General features: G+C 40.3%; 3 protein-coding genes across 9 annotated transcripts in view; 2 read left to right on the forward strand and 1 right to left on the reverse strand.

Annotated features, from left to right (window-relative positions):
• Positions 1 to 1,063: 1,063 nt before the first annotated feature.
• Positions 1,064 to 7,425, forward strand: LOC123520000 (succinate dehydrogenase [ubiquinone] iron-sulfur subunit, mitochondrial-like). The gene is made up of 6 exons (XM_045281781.1): positions 1,064 to 1,207; positions 1,799 to 1,941; positions 2,681 to 2,824; positions 3,510 to 3,705; positions 4,759 to 4,983; positions 5,363 to 7,425. The coding sequence occupies exons 1-6, from the start codon at positions 1,142 to 1,144 to the stop codon at positions 5,462 to 5,464; spliced, it is 876 nt and encodes a 291-aa protein (XP_045137716.1). The 5' UTR covers positions 1,064 to 1,141; the 3' UTR covers positions 5,465 to 7,425.
• A 911-nt stretch (positions 7,426 to 8,336) lies between these two features.
• On the reverse strand, positions 8,337 to 12,965 carry LOC123520007 (protein MIX23-like). The gene is made up of 4 exons (XM_045281793.1): positions 12,824 to 12,965; positions 10,757 to 10,882; positions 9,712 to 9,858; positions 8,337 to 9,127 (listed from the first exon to the last, which is right to left on the reverse strand). Exons 1-4 carry the CDS (start codon positions 12,860 to 12,862, stop codon positions 9,014 to 9,016), a joined length of 426 nt encoding a protein of 141 aa, XP_045137728.1. The 5' UTR covers positions 12,863 to 12,965; the 3' UTR covers positions 8,337 to 9,013.
• Positions 12,966 to 16,007: 3,042 nt separating this feature from the next.
• The window catches only part of LOC123520012 (cytoplasmic dynein 1 light intermediate chain 2-like), a 21,795-nt gene continuing 13,683 nt past the window's right edge, over positions 16,008 to 24,119 (forward strand). For 4 of the 7 annotated variants that reach the window (XR_006679151.1, XM_045281806.1, XM_045281820.1 and 1 more), the window contains exons 1-6: positions 16,008 to 16,160; positions 17,372 to 17,445; positions 19,219 to 19,335; positions 19,779 to 20,009; positions 20,526 to 20,695; positions 22,262 to 22,491. Coding sequence is in view for 6 of the 7 variants with exons in the window: in XM_045281806.1 (XP_045137741.1) it covers positions 16,078 to 16,160; positions 17,372 to 17,445; positions 19,219 to 19,335; positions 19,779 to 20,009; positions 20,526 to 20,695; positions 22,262 to 22,491 (905 nt within the window). In the remaining variant the exon portion in view is untranslated. The remainder of the gene's footprint in view (positions 16,161 to 17,371; positions 17,446 to 19,218; positions 19,336 to 19,778; positions 20,010 to 20,525; positions 20,696 to 22,261; positions 22,492 to 24,119) is intronic. The other 3 variants (XM_045281830.1, XM_045281839.1, XM_045281859.1) reach the window with 1 other exon arrangement.

Below are 24,119 nucleotides of genomic sequence, written 5' to 3' on the forward strand. Positions count from 1 at the left end.
CTAATCATCTCTGTGGCCTTGGAAAATAGTCCAGGCGAGAGAGCAAAGCGGCTTCTGAACACGAACCAAAAGCAGACAATAGAATGGTTTTGTTATACACTTTTAATACGACCATCTCATTTGTAAAGCTTATGAAACATTGTCTACACTACGAAATAATGATAATGAATTTACTGATACGTCATTCTAACCACGATTTGCGACGTCACAGGAAGCAAGACAAAGGTTGATGGGAAGCTGGGGACAAGATAGCTATTAAAAGACACTTGAAATCATTACGGGTATATAACTAGACTAAAGATAGATAATTATACTCTATTAGATATTTTTAGACATGGCGAATCAATACAGGACATTACTTAAGGCTGAATTAACTGTTAGACATCATAATACCTTAGTAAAACATAGCTATAGAGCAGACGGGAGATAAAGGCAAGTCAGTATTAAGGGACATGCCAGTCACCAACATATTACGTGAACAGAATTAACTATAAGAGGAAAACGTGATACACTAGAAGTAGAAATAATTACAAAATATTCAAGGAAGGAATCTATATGCATAATCGATTAAATTATTCTTCTCTTCGCTCTAACATATAACGGAGGCGAATTGCAATGAGCCCAGGGAATCAGTTAGCTAAGGAGACCCAGTAATCACATGCCCAGCCTCAGTACATGCCAGTATTGACGTAAGGTAGTGAGGTAACACACTTGTATAACGGGCACCCATATTTGCTCGTGCGCGGGGGTTCACAGCAGAGAAATTACCTTGTTACGGAGAAATTTACCCTTTTATGAAACCCTTCCAAATTATTGATGCTTTTTTATTTGTGCGGTTTTTCTTCATAAAACCGATGTGTGAAATATTATCATAATTTTCTACTCACTATCTATGAATATGGCGTGGTAAGAAAGAAATATGTGTAATACCTACTTAATATATTAGGGAAACATTAATATTACTAGTAAAAGGATGCCAGAAACTATATAATAAAGTAACAAATAATTTTTCATAACATTTTTCATCAACAGTAATAACTTAAACGGTTAAAAAAGCAGGGTAATAATTTTCACCATCAGGGATATTTTAGCCCTGATACAGCCAGCACCAGCGCCGCCGTCTCAGCTCAGTCTCCTCGCAATGGCTAACGTGTCTGTTCGTGTGCTTTCCTCAGGCGCCTTCGGGTCCGTGTGCCGTCAGGTCGCTGTAAGTAATACCAAGAAGCCTTTGAATACCTTCCAGTGTGTGTATGTGTGGTGTGTGTTACCGTGGAAGTGTGTGCGTGCGTGTGTGTTTGTGTTTGTGTTTTGAGGGCGAGCCGTGACTTACCAGCTGATTGGCGGCTGGTGACGTAACAACCCCGTCGCCTTGACTCACCTTATTTTTTCCTATTTGACTTCTTTGCTATTATTAACTGAGTGTATTATCATTTATTTTTAGCTTCTCCGTTTTAGATTCACGTTAGCTTTGGTTTGGTTTGTTTTTTTTACTCTTGTACGTTTCTTTTGTTTTTATTTTCATTTTGCCAACTTTCCATAACTTGATTTAACTCGATTGCAGAGATTTATTTTTCTTTTGGTATTTGTGTTTGTGGTATGTTAGTTTAGGTTTGGTTGTAACTTTTATTTGTGATTCAATGCCCCTGTTTTTTGTTTGTTGATTGTGTTTACGTAAGTTTTGCTACTACTACTACTTCTACCTTAACAACAACAATAAATAATACTGCAATAACAACAACAACATTTACTACTACTACTACTACTACCACCACCACTACAACAACAACTACCACTATAGGTGCGATGCCAGAGCACAGCGGCGGCGGCGGCACCGGAGCCAACCCCAGAGAAGAGGATTAAGAAGTTTGCCGTGTACCGCTGGGACCCTGAGAAGTCTGGAGACAAGCCACACATGCAGACCTACGAGGTGGACCTGAATACGTGAGTGTCCCGCCCTTAAACCCTTATATACTGGGACACATTTGTAACTTGAGTTTTGTGTACCTTTAGATAATTTTATTGACATTAACAAGAGTCTGTGGGGGTCAGAAGATAAATGGCCACAGTGTTTGCTTTTTTAATCCCCTTGAGTTTTTGAAGCTGTAGAAAATCACCAAATAGAAGCCAAAGTGAATGTGAAAATGTGTCATGGTACTGAAGGGGTTAATGTGTCACTCTAAGGTTTTGGATTATCCTGAATGTGCGTGCGTGTGCGCGTATGTGTCTGCCCTTAATGTTTCGCTGTGTGGCCTTGGGTTAGGTTAGGTTAGGTTTGGCAGATACATCCCATAGTTAGGTTAGGCCCATACAGAGTGAAATATTACCCTTTACAAGCTTCACTATCCCCTCACACACCCATCTCAGCCCACACCATCCTCACACACCCACCACAACCCTCACCTCACCCATCACCACACTTCACCATCCTCTCACACACCCATCACAACCCTCACCATCTCTTCACACACCTACCACAATATTCACCACACTTCACCATCCTCTCACACACCCATCACCACACCTCACCATACCCTCACCCATCATACACCTCACCACATCTCACACATCCACCACACCCATCACCATACCCTCACCCATCATACACCTCACCACATCTCACCATCCTCTCACACACCCATCACAACTCATCACAACCCTCACCATCCCCATCTCCCCTCAGCTGTGGCCCGATGGTGCTGGACGCTCTGCTGAAGATCAAGAATGAGATTGACCCATCCCTCACCTTCCGTCGGTCCTGCAGGGAGGGCATCTGTGGCTCCTGCAGTATGAACATTGGTGGTGTCAATACTCTGGCGTGTATCAGGTATGTGATGGGGGATGTGTGTGTGTGTGTGTGTGTGTGTGTTATAGTAATGGTTGTATATGTTAGTGGTGTTAATACTCTGGCTTGTATCTGGTATGGTGGTGGTGGTCTGTGTCTGTATGTATGTATATTTGTGTTTTATAAATGATGGTATACGTCAGTGATATCCAATGTGGTAATAATAATAAACACACGCATAGTTACGTTATTCTTACTTTACAATCACCACCCTAACTTTATTTTTCCTTCATTTATTCCCTCCTCCTCTTCCCTCACAGCAAGATTGACTCCAACCTCACCAAGATACATAAACACACACACACACACACACACTGTTACATTATTCAAACATATAACCTAATTTTTCACCTATTCCTTCACCAGTCCCTTTATTAATCCTCCCGTTCTCTTCCCCTCCCCAATAGCAGGATCATCTCTAACCTCACCAAGATACATAAACACACACATGCTGTTACATTATTCAGATATATAACCTCATTTTCACCTAATCCTTCACCAGTCCCTTTATTAATCCCCCCTGTCTCCCCATCCCACAGCAGGATCGACTCTAACCTCACCAAGATACATAAACACACACACTGTTACATTATTCAAACATACAACCAAATTCTCACCTATTCCTTCACCAATCCCTTCATTAATGCTCCCTTTCTCCCCCAAACAGCAAGATTGACTCCACCCTCACCAAGACCACTAAGATCTACCCGCTGCCCCACATGTACGTCATCAAGGACCTGGTGCCGGACATGAACAACTTCTACGAGCAGTACCGCTCCATCCAGCCCTGGCTCCAGCGTGAGGACGGCCTCCACCCCGGTGACCAACAGTACCTTCAGTCCGTTGATGACCGAAAGAAGCTGGTGGGTGGGATAGTTTAGTTAGGGTAGGGTAGGCTGGTAGGTTGGCCTCTACTGTTACATTAGGTTAGGGTAGGGTAGGTTAGTGTGTTGGCCTGTACTGTTAGAACTCTGGAACTCAGGAACTCCCTCCCTGCATCTGGATTTCCGACTTCTTATGACTTGTATTCTTTTAAGAGGGAGATATTGAGGCATTTGCTCCCTAATTTTGGCTGACGCTTTTCCACTTTTTTTTTTTTAGAGAGCCAGCACTCAAGTGGGCCTTTTTCTTTATTTTTTTTCTTTATTTTATTTTTTATTTATTTTTTTTTTCCTTAGCTGGCCCTCCCTTACATAAAAAAAAAAAAAAAATTAGATTAGGATAGGTTAGGGTAGTGTGTTGGCCTGTACTGTTAGATTAGGTTAGGTTAGTGGGAACAGAATAACCAGTGTCGACGCAAACATTTTCATTTCCTTAACCATTTTCTTCCTTTCCTCTTTATATCCAGACGTTTCAGTATAAAGAAGAAAGGAAGAAAATGGTTAAGGAAATAAAGATGTTGTTTGTGTCGATGCTGGTAATTCTGCTCCTACTGAAGCTGAGGTTCCTCATGGACAGACCTGTCTCTCATAGATTATAGGTTAGGTTAGGTTGGTGTGTTAGGCTGTACTGTGTTAGGTTAGGTTTGGTTTGGTTAGGTTAGGTTAGGTTGGTGTGTTAGGCTGTACTGTGTTAGGTTAGGTTTGGTTTGGTTTGGTTTGGTTTGGTTAGGTTAGGTTAGGTTAGGTTAGGTTAGGTTAGGTTAGGTTAGGTTAGGTTGGTGTACTGTGTTAGGTTTGGTTAGGTTAGGTTAGGTTGGTGTGCTGTGTTAGGTAAGGTTAATATCTAGGTGACGTTAGGCCAGACTGGTGTGTTGGCCTGTGCCTCGTATTCTTAAGTCAGATCTAAAATTTCCACTAAAGAAACACTTATTCTCAATGCGAATCACTTATCCTCGAACTTGATGTATTTTTTCCTTCTGCTTCAATCATAACTACTTACCCACACACCTCACCTAATATTTACCCCCCCCCCAGGACGGTCTGTATGAGTGTATCCTGTGCGCCTGCTGCTCCACCTCTTGCCCGTCCTACTGGTGGAATGGTGACAAGTACCTGGGGCCAGCTGTGTTGATGCAAGCGTACCGTTGGATCATTGACTCGCGCGATGAACACTCTGAGGAGAGACTGAAGAGACTGCGAGACCCATTCTCTGTCTACCGTTGCCACACCATCATGAACTGCACCAAGACTTGTCCAAAGGTGTGTGTGTGTGTTTGTGGTGATGTGGTGTCTGTGTTTATTTATTTATTTATTTATTTATTTTTTTTTTTTTCTATGATTTTTTTTTTCTTCTTTTTTTGAGTTCAAGTGTCTTATATTAGCTGTGGTTTAGGATAAATGCAGGATAAGGGGTGGTCTCATTGTGAAGGGGCAGGGATGGCAGGCCAGAGTGTGCTGTGGGGGCCTTGCTGTGGTGTCAGGGTAGGGAACAGTCTCATTGTGAAGGGGCAGGGAAGTAATAGTACCAATATATGCTAAGTGGCCTTACTGTGGTGTCTAAAGCCCTTGAATACAGCATAGTGCCCACAAAACTACCTCTATCCATCCTTACCACTAACACACACACTTTTCTCCTTAGGGGTTGAATCCAGGCCGTGCCATCGCTGAGATCAAGAAGCTGCTGTCCGGTATTGCCAAGAAGGGAGAGCCGGGCCTGAACACAATGGGCGCCACCAACTAGTTCCCCTCTAACACTGCCAGAGAACTGCTAATGTTGGGTCAGTTAGTGTCTCAGTCTGTCTCTGGGTTGACAAGTGGGTGAACATAGCCAGTCCTTAGGTTTATTGAGTGTTTAATCCCTTTGGTACTGTGACGCATTTGATTTACCGTGTTTTGGGTATGATTCGCCAATTTTATTTAGATGAGGAAGGTTCTGTGGAGGTCAGAAGATTAATGGCCAGAGTCTTCACTATTCTAATCCCACTATAAGTATCTGAAGCTGTATAAAATCACCATATAGTACGCAGAATGAATATGGAAACACGTCTTGCTACTGAAGGAATTTTAAAACACCTCACACTAACTCGGGTGTGTTTTGAAAGGATAAACTTCAGATCTGCTATGTTTGTTCACCTGGAAACCCATTCTCTGTGACTGTAGAGCTCTCCCACTGTAGATGGAGTAATGGGGCAAGTGTCCCTGTAGATATTGTTTTCCAAGGCACCTTTTCATATGTATCCGTCAAAACAAGGGCCACTTTTCTTATTGGGAACTTAATTTCAATGCTTGGTGGCCAAATTATTCTAACCCATCATAACTGGTGCAAAAAAAATATTTATGTCCGATAGATACTGTATTTTCCGAACCATCTTTCTTGTCTTCGTCACAACCCGGTTATTTATGTAAGTCTGAATTTGAAGGTTTAGTCATCAATATACTCCTGTCCCTCAGTAGATATTTATGAAAGATATTATTCATGTCAGGTATGTTTACGATGACAATTGTGAATTATGCTAAGTGTAACGTTTAAGCACTGAAAGGTTCATTTGTACCTCTGACACAGGTAATATCTTAACAAGTGTGAACAGTTGACCAGCTTTCCTCAACCCACACAAGTTGTAAAGACTGGTAATACAGAAACACAGGTAGAGAAACCATTATGAAAAACAAGTGTGAAAGATTTAACCAACTTGTGAAGGTGAAAAATGAGTCTCGGTTAATTTACTAGCATTTCACAACCCTAGAAGTTACAAATGTCAGTAGTAAAAAACACAGGTAGAGATATTATTACTACCATAAATACTACCTCAAAGATTAAACCAGCATTTCTTACTCTCCATGACTTGTGAGGGTGAAAAGTGAACCAGTTTTAATTTACTAGCATTACACAACCCTAGAAGTTATAAATGACAGTAATAGAAGACACAGATAGAGAAAAGAAAAAAATGAAGATTAAACCAACATTTTTGAATCTCCATGACTTGTAAAGGTGAAAAATGAATCTGTGTTAATTTTCTAAGCATTTCACAACCCTAGAAGCTATAAATGTCAGTAATAGAAGGTACTGGTAGAGATATTATTGCAGAAACACTACCTCTCAAAGATTTCGTACTTTCCCATGACTTGAAAAGGTGACAAAATTAATCTGTGTTAATTTACTAGGCATATTACAACCCTAGAAGTTATGAATGTCAATAATGGAAACACAGGTAGAGAATTAATTACCAAAAAAAAAAAAAAACCTGTTGGAGATTTAACTAACATTTCTTAATCTCCACAACTTCTAAAGGTGACAAAGTAAATAGTGTTAATTTACTAAACATTTTACAACCGTAGAAGATATAAATGTCAACAATAAAGACACAGGTGTAGAATTAATAACCAAAGAATTAATTAACAAAAAAAATACACCTGTGGGAGATTAAACCAGCATTTTGTACTCTCCGCAACTTGTAAAGGTGACAAAGCTACAAAGGTGTCAATATATAGGTGAATTAATTGCAAAACAGCTCTATGGCTAATGTAAATACAATGAGGCAGCCGTGACCAGTACAGTGCATTGTAGACCCTATGATACTGTGTTCTGGTGGTGGTGGTGGTGGTGGTCGGCTAGTGCTGTGATGTCTCAAAGCTGCACTGCTGTTTGGTGTTAAGTTGATGTACAGTTGTTTATATCTCTGAATAAAGTCACGTCAAGGCTCAGTTGTGATTCTTTTTGTGATATCCGATTGTTTGGTTTGTGTGTGCTTGTTTATTTATATTTGTTGTTTATCTCTCTCATTTTTGGCAATTTTGTGGTTTCTCGTTTTGTCTCTATGTGATGTTTGTTTTGTCTATCTTCAGCTTTGTCTCTCATTTTTTTTCATTTCTGGTTTTTTTGTCTTTTTCATGTTTGTCCTTTTTCATCTTTATTTATTTTTCTTTATTTTCATTTTTTTCAGTTTGTCTTGTGGTTTCTTGGTTCGTATGTCTGTCCGTCGTGTTTGTTTGTCTATGTTTATCTCTTTTTTCTTTCTCGCAGTTTGTGTTTGGGATGTTTGTTTGTCTATGTTCGTCTTTGCTTATCTCGTTTTTTTTTTTTTTTTTTTTTTTGTTGTTTCTTGGTTAGTTTGTGTATTTCTTATGTTTGTTTGTCTATGTCCATCTCTTTATCTTTTTGTTTTTCTTGGTTTGTCTCTCTCTATATTCATCTTCATTTATCTCTTGTTCTTTCATTTTGTCCTTTTTTTCTCTCCTTCCATGATTAACAATGTTCTTTTTTGTCTTCTTTTTGTTTCTCTCATTCATTCATCTTGTTTTCTCTCCCTCCATGATTAACAGTGGCCTTCTTCATTTCTCTTCTTTATTCTTTACCATTTGTCAATTTTTCTCTATATATTGTTTCTTTGTTCAATATTCCTCTTTGTTCATTTCTCTCTCTATCAATTCATCTATTTTTTTGTCTCTCCATGAATGACAGTGTTCTTATTTTTTGTCTTTCTATTCTTTTCCTCTATTTTTCCCTTTTTTAATTCAGTAAGTCGTTAGAAGTGTGTGTGTGTCTGTGTGTGTGTGTCTGTGTGGTGCCTTATAACCTTCACTAACAAGAAAAAATAATAACAACAAGAACAAGCTGAAGTCTAACAGTTTACTATACAAGAGCCTCCCGTGGTACAAAGTAAATACAAACATTACATTATTACAACTTGACAAGGAGAAGAGGAGTTGGCAGATGGACAATGATCAATGGAAATGTACAATTTGTGGTGATGCCAAGCTGTCTATCGCTGTCTGTTGCTGTCTATCGCTGTCTTACACTGGCCCATATTCTGAAACATTTCTGTGCCTCACCTCCACAATTTTTAAAGGGTTCTAATTGAAGTTACAGTATTTAAGGACATTTCTGTAATAATAGTGCCATGTTAATAAGGTTTCTGCATTACCAACAGGGCAAATTACCTTTAGAACTCAGCTAACTGTCTCTGCGGCCTTTACAAATAGTCGCTGTGAGAGAAGGAAATGTTTCTAAATATGGCACACACTCTCGCCTCTCTTACTTAAAAAAAAAAAAAAATGAACACCCACAACTGAACAGAGCTTGAACAGAACCTCCATCCCTGAAGATAGTAACCCCCTATAGCCCTTTGGAAGAACAAGCACTGAAGAACATGACAGAACACCAAATCTTCACCCTGAGAATAACTTTTACTTTTGTGTTTGTAAAAAAATTCGGACATTGAAGGGTGTGGCTTTCCCTCTATTGGTGCTGTAGTAGTGAGGGTGCTGGCAGGGTTGGCAGGGGTGAGGGCAGTCATTCAGGTTTAGGGGGCGGTTTGTAGAAGTGGCGGCATTTCTCCTCAAACACCTTCAAGCTTCTCTCTCTTATGATTTCCTCAATGGTTGTTTCATTTTGCAACTCTCGCACCTGAAGAGGAAGAGGAAGATGAGGCGTTATTTTAGAAAGGAGGAGGAGGAGGAGGAGGATTTTACTAAGGTGAGGAAGACGAAGAGGAGTTATCGCACCTGAAGATGAAGAGGAGTTATATTAAGGAAGAGGAGGAGTAGGAGGAGGAGAAATTTCACTATAGTAGGGAAGAAAAAGAAGAGTGATTTTATTAAAGTAGGAAAGAGGAGGAGGAGTTAAGTTAGTAAAGAGAGGAAGAGGAGGAGTTAAATAAAGAAAAAGGGGAACATGTAAACACAAACACACACAAATAAATGCACACAGGAAGAGGAAGAGGAGGAGAGTTAGGATAATAAAGTGAGGATGATGCAGAGTTCATAAATATTAAAAGAAAAAAATAAAGGAACAAGAAGAACAACAACATAAAAGAATAAGGAAGAGAAGCAGAAGGAATAACAGGAAAAAAAGGAAAAGAAAAGAAACAAGAACAGATTAAAATGCAACAAAAATAGAAGATAAGAAGAACAAAATAAGATAAAGAAGAGGAAGAAAAAGAAAAAGATAAACATATAAATACAAACACACACAAACAAACGCACACACACCTTGCTCTGTTCACTGCGCAGCTTCCTCATAAACGCTGGGTCATCGCGTTTGGAAGCCAACTGTCCCTGCATGGCCCTCAGTTTGCCTCGCGCCTCATCCTCACACTGGCTTATAAGGGAACCACGCTCACTGTACATCTTGTTCAGCTGCACGTGGGAAAACCAGAATATTATAACATTATCCACTGCACATTGTAACATTTTCTCTCTCTCAGCTGTAAACTAATGGTACTCTCTCTCATTCAGCTGTAAATTAATGGTGTTTTCTCTCTGGTTCAGCTGTAAACTAATGGTACTCTCTCTGGTTCAGCTGTAAATTGCAACATTATTCTCTCTCTCTCTCTCTCTCTCTCTCTCTCTCTCTCTCTCTCTCTCTCTCTCTCTCTCTAACTGTACATGGGGAAAGCCAGAACATGATAACATTATCCACTAAACACTAACATTATTTTCACTTGTTCAAATGTAAACAGCAACATTATTCTCTCTCTCTTAACTGTACATGGGCAAAGCAGAACATTACCCACTACACACTGCAATAATCTCTCTCTTAACTGTACATGGGTAAACCAGAACAATACCCACTATACACTGTAATATTCTCTCTATACCTTTACATGAGCAAAGCAGAACATTACCTAACCTAACATCACTGCAACATTCTCCTCTCTCTCTCTCTCTCAAACTGTATGTAGGGGACACCAAAACACTATTACCCAATGAAACCAACCAAAAACAGTAAACCCAAAGAACAGGGAACAAAGAACAGACTCGGCACAACACTAAATACAGTAATAAGCCCCTTCAGAACACCACCTAAGGGCAGAGAACAAAGAACAAGGAACCAAGAACAGACAGGACAAATAAAAAATAACAATGAAGAACAGACTCGGCACAACACTTAACAATACAACAAGTCCCTGCATAACACCATTTAAGAACAAAGAACAAAGAATAAAAAAGGAACAGACAGGACAAATATAAAGTAAGTGAAGAACAGACTTGGCACAACACAATAACAAGTCCCTGCATAACACCTCCTAAGGACCTGTGTGTACAACTCCTGGCAGTGCGTCCTGGGGTCCACAGCGCTGCGGAAGGACTGTGTAGGGGTGGCCAGGTTCAGCTCATAAATTATCTTGTCATCTATCGTCCTCATGGCCCTCAGTGTGTCCTGCCGAGAGAGAGAGTGAGTGAGTGAGTGTGTGTGTGTGTGTGTGTGTGTGTGTGTGTGTGTGTGACAGTATTGCCTTGAGAGAGAGAGAGTGAGAGAGTGTGTTTATGTTCTAGTGTGAGTCATTATAGGGCTTTTCAAGGACAATTTTGTGTTTCTTAGGGTGTGACAAGGATTTCCAGGGTTTCCAAGGGTGATTTTGCAGTTTCAGGGTAGTTTAACAAGCTCTTGGGGCATACAGGGTGGTTTAAATAGGGTGTAGTGGAAGTTATTGGTGTTTTCAAGAATACAATGTTCTTAGGGTAGATTTATTGAGGTAAAGTGGAAGTTATTGGGGTTTTTAAGGGTTTAGGTGTAGTTTAACGGGGAATAGTAGAAGTTATGGGGGTTTTCAAGGGTGATATAATGTTTCTGAGATAGTTTAACAGGGTGAAGTGAAAGTTATTGGGGTTTTTCAAGGGTTTAGGTGTGGTTGACAGGGTGTAGTGGAAGTTATTGGATTTTTCAAGAGATTAAGTGTGGTTGACAGGGTGTAGTGGAAGTTATTGGATTTTTCAAGGGTTTAGTATGGTTTGCCAGGGTGTAGTGGAAGTTATTGGGTTTTTCAAGGGTTTAGTATGGTTGACAGGGTGTAGTAGAAGTTATTGGGTTTTTCAAGGGTTTAGGTGTGGTTGACAGGGTGTAGTGGAAGTTATTGGGTTTTACAATGGTCTAGGTGTGGTTTGACAGGGTGTAGTGGAAGTTATTGGATTTTTTCAAGGGTTTAGGTGTGGTTTGACAGGGTGTAGTGGAAGTTATTGGGTTTTTCAAGGGTTTAGGTGTGGTTGACAGGGTGCAGTGGAAGTTATTGGGTTTTTCAAGGGTTTAGGTGTGGTTGACAGGGTGTAGTGGAAGTTATTGGGGTTTTTCAAGGGTGATATAGTGCCTTTGGGTAGTTTAACAGGCTGTAATGGAAATAATACAAGTTTTCAGCAATATCAAGACTAGCAACAGTGTAACAAGCTTTAGTGAATGTTGTTACCATGTTATCAGGAAAAATTAAGCAACTATCCTTTTCATTCTTAAGTTTTCCAAGTTTTCTCACACTTAACAAGGTCAGAAATGGATTAACAAGGTCAGGTGGAAATTAAAAAGAGTTCCCAGTAATATTATGACTCTGGCTATGGTTCAAACAATATTCAGAACTTGTTGCTTTGTCACTGAGAAAAATAAGAGTTAATTTATTCGATATCCTAATTAATTTATTCAATATCCTAAACATTCCCAAGCTCTCACACGTTCTACTTTCTAACATTCCTTGATAATTAGCTGAAGGTCAGTTAACATCCCCCTGTGGCCATGAATAAGGTCAAATAAATAAGCGATCCAGGCTTTTCAGAATCTTAAGACGTTGCTTGGTTACTAAGAATGAGTCAATTTACTCAACACTAAGCATTCCTAAGCTCTCACACACGTTCTCCTTTCTAACTCTCCATGATAATTAGATAAAGGTCAGTCAGCATCCCCTGTGGTGATAAATAAGGCCAACAAGGTCAAACAAACAAGTGACTCCTCTTACTAACATCTTAAGACTTGTTGCTTTGTTACTAAGAATGAGAGTAAATTCTTTCAACATTTTTTAGTATTTTCTAAGCTCTCTCACAATTCTCCTTCGTAACACTCCATGACAGTTAGGAGCAGACTAGTTAGCATCCCTCTGTGGCCATAAATAAAGTCAACAAGGTCAAATAAACAAGTGACCGAGCTTATTATATTCGATCATTCCCCGGATCAGCTGGTCAGGGCCACCACACGCCCCCTCAAAACACCGCCATATTTCACTGTTCCCCTTCATATTGACACGTAAAATTAAGGGTGATGCAAGCTACGCCCTCCCCCGTGCGTCCCCCGTGGTGATTCGTGGGTTTGAGTTGGTAATTGCAGAGTAAATTGTGTTCTTACTGTGATATCTTGGCATGATAGCGGCGTGGGGGCATCCATCTTGGCACGTCCGAATGCGTGGGTTTGATTCTTTTAGTGGTTAATTTCTCTCTTTCTCCTTTTCTAAATTGATGCATGATTAAAACTTACTCCAGAAAATTTGTTTAGTTTATTTTGTTTATTTTGCATCTTGTTTTAGTTTCTATGTGTGATTTTTTTGTGAATTATCTTCATCCGAATGTGTTAATTATATATTTTATTATGTAATTTATTCTTTTTTTCTTTATAGCATTAATATATCACATTCCTATCAAGTTTTTCTAGCATATTCTGACTTAGTAACCTTATAATTGGAGAGAATTTATATACAGTCTTGTTCGTAAGCGTCCATTTTATATTTCATTATATAATTTATTCATTCTTCTTTCTTAGCATCAGTATATCACATTTTTATCTATTTTTTCATTAAATTCTGACTTTATGAGCTTCTAAGTGTAGAGAGAATGAATAAAGTCTTGTTCGTAAGCATCCATTTGACATTTCAGTATATATATCCTCTTTCCTTCTCTCCCAAATCAATATACAACTTCAATCTTAACCTGCTCCAGTCTGGGTTTCCATTAATACGTGATTTCAACCCTTTTCACCACTATCTACCTCACATTTTTCGAATTACAAACATTCTGAGGCATTTTTTACTGTTTGGAGACACATGCGATCATTATGGCTAAAAATTGGCAAAATAAAGCCCTTCTTTTTTTTATATCTTTCTTTCATGTAGATGTTTAAAAAGATCTCATATATTACTTATAGTTCTGCATAGGTTCATTAAATGTAAGGTAATGCCACCACCATCACCACCACCACCACCTTCTACCTCTAACATCTAATAATACGCAAAAACACGTCATGTCATCTCCACCATTATATAAACACATAATTCTGAATTATTTTGACGTTCAGCGCATGTTAAAGGTTCTCTCTCTCTCTCTCTCTCTCTCTGTGCCGCTCCCAGCTGGTAGTGGTATGAGGTCATGTCTATATCAATTTCTCTGCATCTGTTTGTAAAGCTCTCCCTGTCTCCATTGTGCAAGTGAGATGAAAGCAGAGAAGGGGGCAGGGGATGACAGGGAGCGGAAGAGAGGAAGGGTGGAAGTAGTAATGAGAGAATAAGTGTAGAGTTTTGATAATAGTGGTGGAGAAATGTTTGGGAAGGAGGAACGGAGAGAGAGGGAGAGGTCGATAGACGGAGAAAACAAACGTTGCAGATATACATTACTATTACTACTACTACTACTACTACTACTATTACTACTACTACTACTACTACTATTACTACTACTACTACTACTACTACTACTACTACTAGCATATCGTGCCATTTAGAGAGAGAGAGAGAGAGACTCGATCGCTTTGACAGGCAGAAAATTCATCATAATCATTTACAGCGGAAGTGACTGCATGGTGATGGAAGTAGTAGTAGTAGTAGTAGTAGTAGTAGTAGTAGTAGTAGTAGAATCATCTCCCACACATGAAATAAACGAAAAAATTAATTGAACATCTTAGAAGCAACAATAGTGAGATAAACAAGAGACAAGACAGACATAGATAAGTTTAAAAGGCTCTAGTTGGAATGACACCGGCTTTTATGAGTGTTTTTACCATTCTACCAACATATTAACACGATTTCTACCTTACTGATTGGAAAAAATGCGAAAAACACTTTTGAGAACCTGCATAACCATCTCGCGACCTTTGAAAACAGCCGTAATGAAGTGACACGGGTTTTTTTTATATCACTTTTAACTGTTATATTGATAAATTCACAACATTCTTACATTATTAATCAGAAAAAAAGCACTTGAGAACCGGACTTGTGATCTATATGTAGTCTTTGAGAGTAACAGAAGTGAGAGAGCAAACTGTTTCTGAGTGTGAGAGAGAGAAAGAGTGAGAGACAATGAGTGAGTGAGTGAGTACAGAGGAAGATTCACGGGGCATAATGAGAGTGTGAGGAAGAGAGGGGGAGGGAAGAGGGAAGAAAGCCGCCCTCTCTCACAGTCTGACAGTGAGTCACCACCGGCCAGTGACGTCATGCTTCACCTGAGTGTAGGCGAGACAGGGAGGCGAGGAGGCGGTGGGCGGCTGATCCCTTTCACTCACGCTATTCAATCCTCTATCACTCCCCGTTAAAAGCACGTCTCCTGGAGCTTAGAAATTTAACTTTGCATTATTTTAGGTCCAGACATGACAAGTTAAATAGTTAAAAAGCATTGTTGATTGAAAGTGGGCGGCTGATCCCTTTTCTCTCTATCCAATACTTTATCACTTCCCGTTAAATTCACGTCTCCCTGAGCTTAGAAATTCAACTTTGCATTATGTTAGGTGTATAAACAGTAAGATTGATCGTAGGAAAGCCTTAATGAAGTGTGAAACAGATTTTTAATGGTGTGCGTTGACCTCTTAACCATAATTTCACGACTTAGTACTCAAAAACTTATATATACATCTTTTAAGCTCTTCATATATTCAGTTATTCATTTCTAACTTGTTTTTTGAGTTAGAACTGAGTGAATATTGGGTACATTGCTAGCTAGGTATATTTAGCGCACATTTCCCGCTAATCTTGCATCTCCGTACTGAGGGAAGCTGCAAATCTAAACGGAGAGCTAGACGTACTATGCTTTGATTAATTAGGTACTTTTAACTCGTTTTTATGCGTGAAGTGGATTAATTTTGATTGTTACTCTTTATTAAGTGTTACCCACTCTTACTCAACACGTAGAGATTGATAAACACGTATTGTAAAGGTTTTTGGCATAGCTTAAAATTCCGGAGCTCTACCATTTATGTATATAATTAAAAAATAATAAATTGTGCATGTCTGTGAATAAATATTAAGTCGAAATAAGAGATGCACATTGCCTTTTACTTTCTTAAAGGCAAATATAACTTTACTTAACCCCAAAAACACTAACATAACCACAAAATAAAAGCAACTAGTCCAGTAGAAATTAATTGTGCATGTCTGTGAATAAATATTAAGTCAAAATAAGAGAAGCGCATTGCCTTGTACTTTCATAAATGCAAATATAACTTTACTTAACCAAAAAACACTAACATAACCACAAAATACAAGTTATGAACACAAATAAATAAACTGTTCATGGCTGTGAATAAGTATAGAGTCCAGATGAGCAGAACTCGATGCCCTTTTGTTTCATTGAGAGTCGAAGAGGAAAAGTCTTGGTGTTTATAGTGATGGTGATGACAACATGGCGCTGGGCGGGGTAAGGTCTGCCCTCTCTGGGCTTTCCGACCTTCGCAAGGAGAAGGCTGAAGAGAAGGAGAACCTGTGGTGAGTCCAGGGAGGTCACGGAGGTCAGGTCATGTCACTGGGTCAAGGAGAGAGTGAGTGGTGTAGCGGTTGGTGAGAAATAAGGTAAGTATATTAGACATTATTATTTCGCTAACTTCCTAATTAATTTGTACCAGCTGGGAGGTGTTGGGTGTTGTGAGGTCACCAGGGTCAGGTCAGGTCACGTGGTCAAGCTGGTGGTGACTGGTGGTGTAGTTAGTGAGATATGGTGATAATGATGGTGACAGTAAATAGCTAATCATTACGGGAGGGGGTGAATGGATGAGGTCAGGTCAGCTTAGGTCACGGGGTCAGGATAGCAGTGTGAGGTCATGCCAGGTCAGGTGTCCGTGTTTGGTGTGTGGTACTGCTGGAAGGATGTGTTTGGTGTATACTGGTGTTTGAATGGTGTGTGTTTCTCTCTCTCTCTCTCTCTCTCTCTCTCTCTCTCTCTCTCTCTCTCTCTCTCTCTCTCTCTCGTTCGTTTATTTTATTCTTGCTCTACTTGTGTGTGTGTGTGTGTGTGTGTGTCATGACAGTTCCATACATATCACCCATTTACCCCAACACACCACACCTGTAACACACACACACACACACACACACACACACACACACACCTGGCCCTCAAGTGTGTGTGTGTGTGTGTGGGGGGGTAATTGAGTAAGTGCTATTAGTGTTACCTATTTCTATATGCCTAACACCTTTACTTGTTGGTTTAGCACTTTCTTGCACCTTATGTTCCCTGTATTGATTAAATGTTTACCTGTGCTGCTAAGAGTTGCCAATTTAGTTTTTTTTTTCTTTTCCTCATTGATTTTTTTTTTTTATTTATTATTTTCTCTCTCTCTCTCTCTCTCTCTCTCTCTCTCTCTCTCTCTCTCTCTCTCTCTCTCTTACACTAAGTTACCATATATCTCCGAAAAAGGACAAAAATTTACCTCTTCCTTTGTCTTTCTTTGTGCATGATCCCAAATAACGAGGCATTTAATTTTTCACACCTACAAAGACAAAAAGAACCTTATTTTTTTTTTATATTTCCTGTATGTACGTGCATCAAATTTCCACAGAATCCTAATATTTTCCTCTTCTTCTTCTTCTTCTTCTTTAAATCACTTCATAGGTCCTGGTTCCCCTCTAGTATTCTCGTCTATATATTTCTCATTTCTCGGAGAAGTGACGTGTGTGTATGTGTGTTTGTGTGTCCGCAGGAAGAAGATTCTCGGCGAGGTTCAGTCCAGCGAAAGGAACAAGCTGCCGTCATGCAAATCTGTGCTGGTGCTGGGTGAGTGTTCTGTTTATTGTGTTTTATTTGTCTATTTTATGGAGTAGGGGAAGCTGGCCAAGGGGAACAAAAAAGTGCAAGGGAAAGACTACGGTGTTTTGGTGTTGTGGTGGTGGTGGTGGTGGTTAAAAGAAAGTAAAATGTATAATGTTGTAAGGAAAGTAATCTATTTAATGTTGTGCTGTGTTGTGGTGTTGTAAAGTAAAGAGTCTAATGTTTGGTGTTGGCTAGAGAGTAAACTATCTAATGTTGTGTGGTGTGTTGTGTTGTGGTGTGTTGTGGTGTTGTAAAGTGAAGAATCTAATGTTTGGTGTTGGCTAATGTTGTGTGGTGTTGTTTTGGTTGCGTAACATAAATTAGACCACCAAATATTGTCCTCTAAATCTGTGGTGTTGGCTAGTTCAAACTAAACTATCTAATGTTATCTTGTCCACCTAAACTAACCTAACCTAACCATCATATATTGTCCTCTAAATCTGTGGTGTTGTCTTGGCTGGCTAACAAACTAAACTATCTAATGTTATCCAGTGTTGTGTTGTTTCGTCTGACATAAACTATCTAAAACTGAACTATTTAATGTTACCTTCTACACCTTTGATTGGCTGCCTGATACTGACTAACCCATCAACATCTAACATAAACTAAACCATCAAATATTCAAGTATTGTCTTCTGAAACTAATATTTTGATCTAGAACAAAGAACACTATGTAATATTATCTTCTAAACCATATATTTTGATCGAGGACAAAAGAAATGATCAAATGCTGTCTTCTAAATCTTAACATTTTTATCTAGAATGAAGAAAAACATTTATTATTGTCTTCTAAACCTTATATTTTGACCTAAGACAAAGAAAAACATGAATTATTATCTGTGAACCCTTATATTTTAATCTAGGGCAAAGAAAAACATTAATCTTTATCTTCCAAACCTTACATTTATATCTAGAACAAAGAAAAACATTTATTATTGTCTTCTAAAGCTTATATTTTAATCTAAGACAAAAATAAACATTGATCCTTATCTTCTAAACCTCAAATTTTAATCTGGAACATAAAAGATCATGAAGTATCACTGTTGAAGCCACACATTTTAATTAAGGACAAAGAATATTCTCTCTTTATATTTTTAAGTAATTTACATCACTGGACCTTTATTTCTCTGACCTTTCCTCCTTTCCCTTGATTTGACCATCTTTTGCTTTGAGTTTTCCATTATTCTGACCTTTATTGTTTTTATCTATCCTTGTTTTAATCTTTCCCCTCGTTTTGATGTTCCCCTTGTTCTAACTTGACCTTATTTTGATCTTTATTGTCTTGACCTTCCCTCGTTTGACCTTCCTTTCCATTGACCTTATTACTTTAGAAAAAACAAAACTACATCACCACAAACGTTTTATTTAGCTATTAACGAAAGAAATAGAGAATTGTTACTTTGCCGTTTGTCTTGTTTTGACCTTATTACTGTGACCTTTCCTTCTATTGACCTTATTTTATTGTTGCCTTGTTTTGACCTTATGTGACCTTTCCCTTCTATTGACCTTATTTTATTGTTGCCTTGTTTTGACCTTATTACTGTGACCTTTCCCTTCTATTGACCTTATTTCTTTACTGTTTGCCTTGTTTTGACCTTATTACTGTGACCTTTCCCTTTTGACCTTATTTCTTTACTGTTTGCCTTGTTTTGACCTTATTACTGTGACCTTTCCTTTTTTTTACCTTATTTCATCGTTGTTTGCCTTAGATTGACCTTGCCTTGTTTTGTGGTGCAGGTGACAATGAGTCGGGCAAGACCACGTTGATTGCCAAGCTTCAGGGCAATGAGGACCCCAAGAAAGGCTCAGGACTGGAGTATGCTTATATTGATGTGCGCGATGAATACAGAGATGGTAAGCAAACGCACACACGCACACACATACAGATAGATTTACACACACACATAAATACGCACACATTTGCATAGATATATATACACGCACACTTGTTTATTTTTGTGTTTTGTGGTTGGTTTTTAGTTTCTCATATAACGCACATGCACGTACATACGACAAACGTACATACACACAAACATGCGTCTGTATTAATTCTTTTACAAACACACACAAGCAAGCTGACATATATTTCTGACAGACACACACACACACACAACACACACCTTTACAAACACACACAAACACACACAACAATTCCTCACACCCACAAACACACACACAATTCAACACATACCCTTAAAACACACACAAATACACACAAACTCAACACACCTTTACAAACACCCCACAAACACACCACACCCTTACAAACACACACTCACCACTTGTAACACCCGCAGACCACACAAGACTCAGCGTTTGGGTGCTGGATGGCGAACCGGTCCATGGTGAACTGCTGGAGTATGCCATGAGCCCCAAGAATCTGGAACACACTTTGATCCTCCTGACAGTGTCCATGACCACTCCTTGGGGGATCATGGACCAGCTGCACACTTGGGCCTCCACACTGCAGGACCACATTGATAAGCTGAACCTCGACCCGGACTATTTCAAGGAACGCCAGGATAAGAGTGAGTGTTTGGGGTGTTTAGAGTGTGTGTGTGTGTGTGTTAATGGTTTAGAGTGTGTTTTGGGATGTTTTTTTGCTCTTATATGTTTTTATTATTTTTTATTAGGATTTCAAGGAACACCAGGATAAGAATGAGTGCCTTAGGGGTGTTTAGAGTGTGTTTAGGGGTGTTTTATTGTGTTTGATCTTTTTTTTTTTTTTTTCTAACACACCCGAAACACACCAAAACACACTCAAACACTTCCAGAAACACTAATAAGTACCAAAATATCCCTTCCCAGGCAGTCAGCACTCTCTCTCTCTCTCTCTCTCTCTCTCTCTCTCTCTCTCTCTCTCTCTCTCTCTCTCTCTCTCTCTCTCTCTCTCTCTCTCTCTCTCTCTCTCTCCCAGCACTTAACACTCCCTCTCTCCCTCTCTCCCAGCACTTAAAACTCCCTCTCTCCTCTCTCCCAGCACTGAACACTCCCTCTCTCCCTCTCTCCCAGCACCTAACACTCCCTCTCTCTCCTTCCATCAGTGTCCAGGCTATGGCAAGACTATGTGGAGCCTGGAGATGAGCTGGAGGCCGGGTCACCAATGAAAAGGTCCTCTCGTAACCTGGACGGAGATGATGATCCTGTCTTGCCACTTGCTGAGAACGTATTGACCAGAAACCTTGGCCTGCATGTCATTGTGGTGGTTACTAAGGTAGGGGACGGATGGGGATGGGAGACGAGGGAGGGAGGGAGGAGAGAGAGAGAGAGAGAGAGAGAGAGGGTATAATGTGAAGAGAAGAGAATAGAATAGGAGAGAAAGAGAGAGAGAGAATATAATGTGAAGAGAAGAGAATAGGAGAGAGAGAGAGAGAGAGAGAGAGAGAGAGAGAGAGAGAGAGAGAGAGAGAGAGAGAGAGAGAACTAAGGTAGGTGATAGAACTCTAGGTGTCTTTTCTCGTATCAATCACGTCTCTGCTTCTTGAATAACACTGGCGTAAACATTCGTGAAAGGAAAATACTCACAACAAGAGGTCTGGCTGGGAGGGTCTAGAAGGGTCTGGAAAAGATTTGGAAGGGTCTGGAAAAGGTTTGGAAGTGTCTGGAAAAGGTTTGGAAGGGTCTGAAAGGGTTTGAAAAAGATTTGGAAGGGTCTGTAAGTCTGAAATTGTCTGATAAGGGTCTGGAAGGGTCTGATAAGGGTCTGGAAGGGTCTGAAATAGTCTGATAAGGATCTGGAAGGGTCTGAAATGGTCTGGAAGGCTCTGAAAGGGTCTGCAATGGTTTGAAGGGGTTGGAAGGGAGGGTCTCAGTGTGTAGGGGACGACAGGGTAATGGTTGTAGTGTGTATGGGTTCCCACTGTGTAGGAGGAGGGTGGGGGGTGGTCTTGGTGTGTAGGGGAGGGTTAGGGGTGGTCTTATTGTGAAGGGGCAATGGTGGTGGGCCAGTGTGTGCTGTGGGGCCTTGCTGTGGTGTCAGGGTAAGGGGTGTCTCATTGTGAAAGGGCAGGGGTGGTGGGTGTGTGTGTGCTGTGTGGGGCCTTGCTGTGTGGTGTGTGTGTGGCTGGCTGTGGTGGGGTAGTGTGTGCTGTGGTGCCTTGCTGTGGTGTCAGGGTATGGGGTTGTCTCATTGTGAAGGGGCAGTGGTGGTGGGCGAGTGTGTGCTGTGTGGGGCCTTGCTGTGGGGTGTGTGTGTGGCTGGCTGTGGTGGGGCAGTGGTGGTGGGCCAGTGTGTTGTAGGATTGCCAGCTTGATAAATAGACAGAAAGGAAAAGATGCACTCAAACATACCAATACTTAGACACACACTAACCTTCTCTCTTTGTGTGTGTGTGTGTGTGTGTGTGTGTGTGTGTGTGTGTGTGTGTGTGTGTGTGGTGCCTTGTTGGACTGCCAGCTTGATAAATAGAAAAAGATAGACACATATTTTACCAACACTAGACTCACACTAACCTCTTTCTCTCCCTCAACAGACAGACATGTAGAGAGAAAAGACACACACACACACACACACACACACACACACACACACACACACACACTACACACACTAACCTTCTCTCTTTGTGTGTATATGTAGTGCCTTGTGGGAGATTGCTAGCTTGATAAGTAGACAGAAAAGAAGCACTCACATATACTGGCCTGAACTAACCTCTTTTCCCTCACTCAACAGACAAACTTGTAGAAAAAAAAGATAGACACACTAACACACACACACACCAACACATTGACTCACACTCGCCAACGCTAAACACACTAACCTCTTTCTCTCCCCCAACAGACAGATTACATGTCAACACTGGAGAAGGATTTTGACTATAAGGAGGAGCACTTTGACTTCATCCAGCAATCAATAAGGAAGTTTTGCCTGCAGTACGGTGCCGCGCTATTTTATACCTCGGTCAAGGAGGACAAGAACTGCGACCTCCTGTACAAGTATCTAGTCCATAAAATTTACAACTTCCCCTTCAGAACTCCTGCGCTGGTGGTCGAGAAGGATGCTGTGTTCATGTGAGTGTCTGGGGGGTGGTGTTGTGTTGTGTTGTCTGGTGGTTGAGAATGATGCTGTAGTGTGAGTGAGTGTCTTGGTGGTGTTGTGTTGTGTGTTGTGGTCCTGTTAGGGTATGTTGTGTTGTGTGTTCGGGTGTTTTGTGTGTTGTGTTAGGATGTTGTGCTGTGTATTGTGTTGTGTTGGAGTGCTTTGTGTGTTGGGGTGCGTTGTGTTGCGCTGGTGGTGGAGAAGGACGCTGTGTTAATGTGAGTGTTTGGGGAGGGGTGTTGGCGTGTGTTAGGGAGCTAGTGAAGATTCTGGGAGGGTGTTAGGGGCTTGGTGAGTGTTTGCGGGGATGTTTGTGGGCAAGTGATGGCTGTTGGGGTGTGTTGAGGGGCTGGTGATGGCTTTGGGAGTGTGTTGGGGTGTTGGGCGCTGGTGAGTGTGTGGGGGAAGATGTTGATGTGTGTTGGAGGCTTGGTAATAGTTGTTTAGGGGCTGTTGGGATATGTTGGGGACTGTAGAAAGGTGTTGGGGGCTAGTGAGGGCTGTGGGCAGGGTGTTGGAACATGTTAAGGGACTGGTAAGGGCTGTGGAATGGTTTTGGGGTGTGTTGGGAGCTAGTGAAGACTGTGGCAAGATTTTGGGGTTTGTTGGGGTTGGTGAGGGCTGTAGTAGGGTGTGTTGGGGTGTGTTTGCAAGGTAGTTGAAGTGTAGGAGTGTTGCAGTGTTTATGTGTGTGTTAGTGTTTTTTTTCTTATTTCAAGGATTTAAGAGTTTAGGAGTGTTCTTTGCATTAATTTATTTTATTTTATGCTTTTATTTTTATTTTAAGGGTTTAGAGTGTGTTTGACAGTGTGTGTGTGTGTGTGTTTGTGCTGCAATGTCTGTGTCTGTGGAAGTGTTGGGGTGTGTTGAGGGACTGGGAGTGAGTGTGTGTGTGTTAATGTTTATGTGAGTGTGTGAAAGGGTATTAGGGTGTGTTGAGGGCTGGTGAGGGTTATGGAAGTGTGTTGATGGGCTGATGGGTGTGTAAGAGTGTGCTGCTGTGTTTATTAAGTGTGTTTGGGTGCGCTATGAAGCTAATGAGAGTGTAAGAGTGAGTTAGTGTGTGTGTGTGTGTGTGTGTGTGTGTGTGTGTGTGTGTGTGTGTGTGTGTGTGAGTGTGTGTGCTGTGAGTGTGTAGTGTGTTAGTGTTAGGGAGAGGGCAGTTAGTTTTATGTGAGGATGTGTTGTAGTGTGTGTGTGAGTGTGCTAGTGTTTGTGAGTGTGTTGTAGTGTTTGTGTGAGTGTTTGGGTGTGTTGAATGCTAGTAAGGGTGTTGACAGTATATGATAAATGGTGTGTGTTTATAAATAGAATGGTGATGCTGAGTGGAGGTGATGGTGATGGTAGTGGTGGTGTCCAGACAGTGGTAGATTAGATAAGATTGTGTGGTGGTGGTGGTGATGGTGGTGGTGGTGGCAGTAACCTTTTAACAAACAACAGGGACTAGATAGCAAAGTGATAAATGGTGTATTTATTTATTTATTTATTTATTTATTTATTTATTTATTTATTTATTTATTTATTTTTATCTCTATCTAATTTGATCCAATTCCGTAACTTTGTCTTGTATTTTGATCCTTTCCTTGTCAAATTTGCTATG

The sequence above is a fragment of the Portunus trituberculatus genome, chromosome 7 (genome assembly GCF_017591435.1).
Source record: "Portunus trituberculatus isolate SZX2019 chromosome 7, ASM1759143v1, whole genome shotgun sequence".
Lineage (NCBI taxonomy): Eukaryota > Metazoa > Arthropoda > Malacostraca > Decapoda > Portunidae > Portunus > Portunus trituberculatus.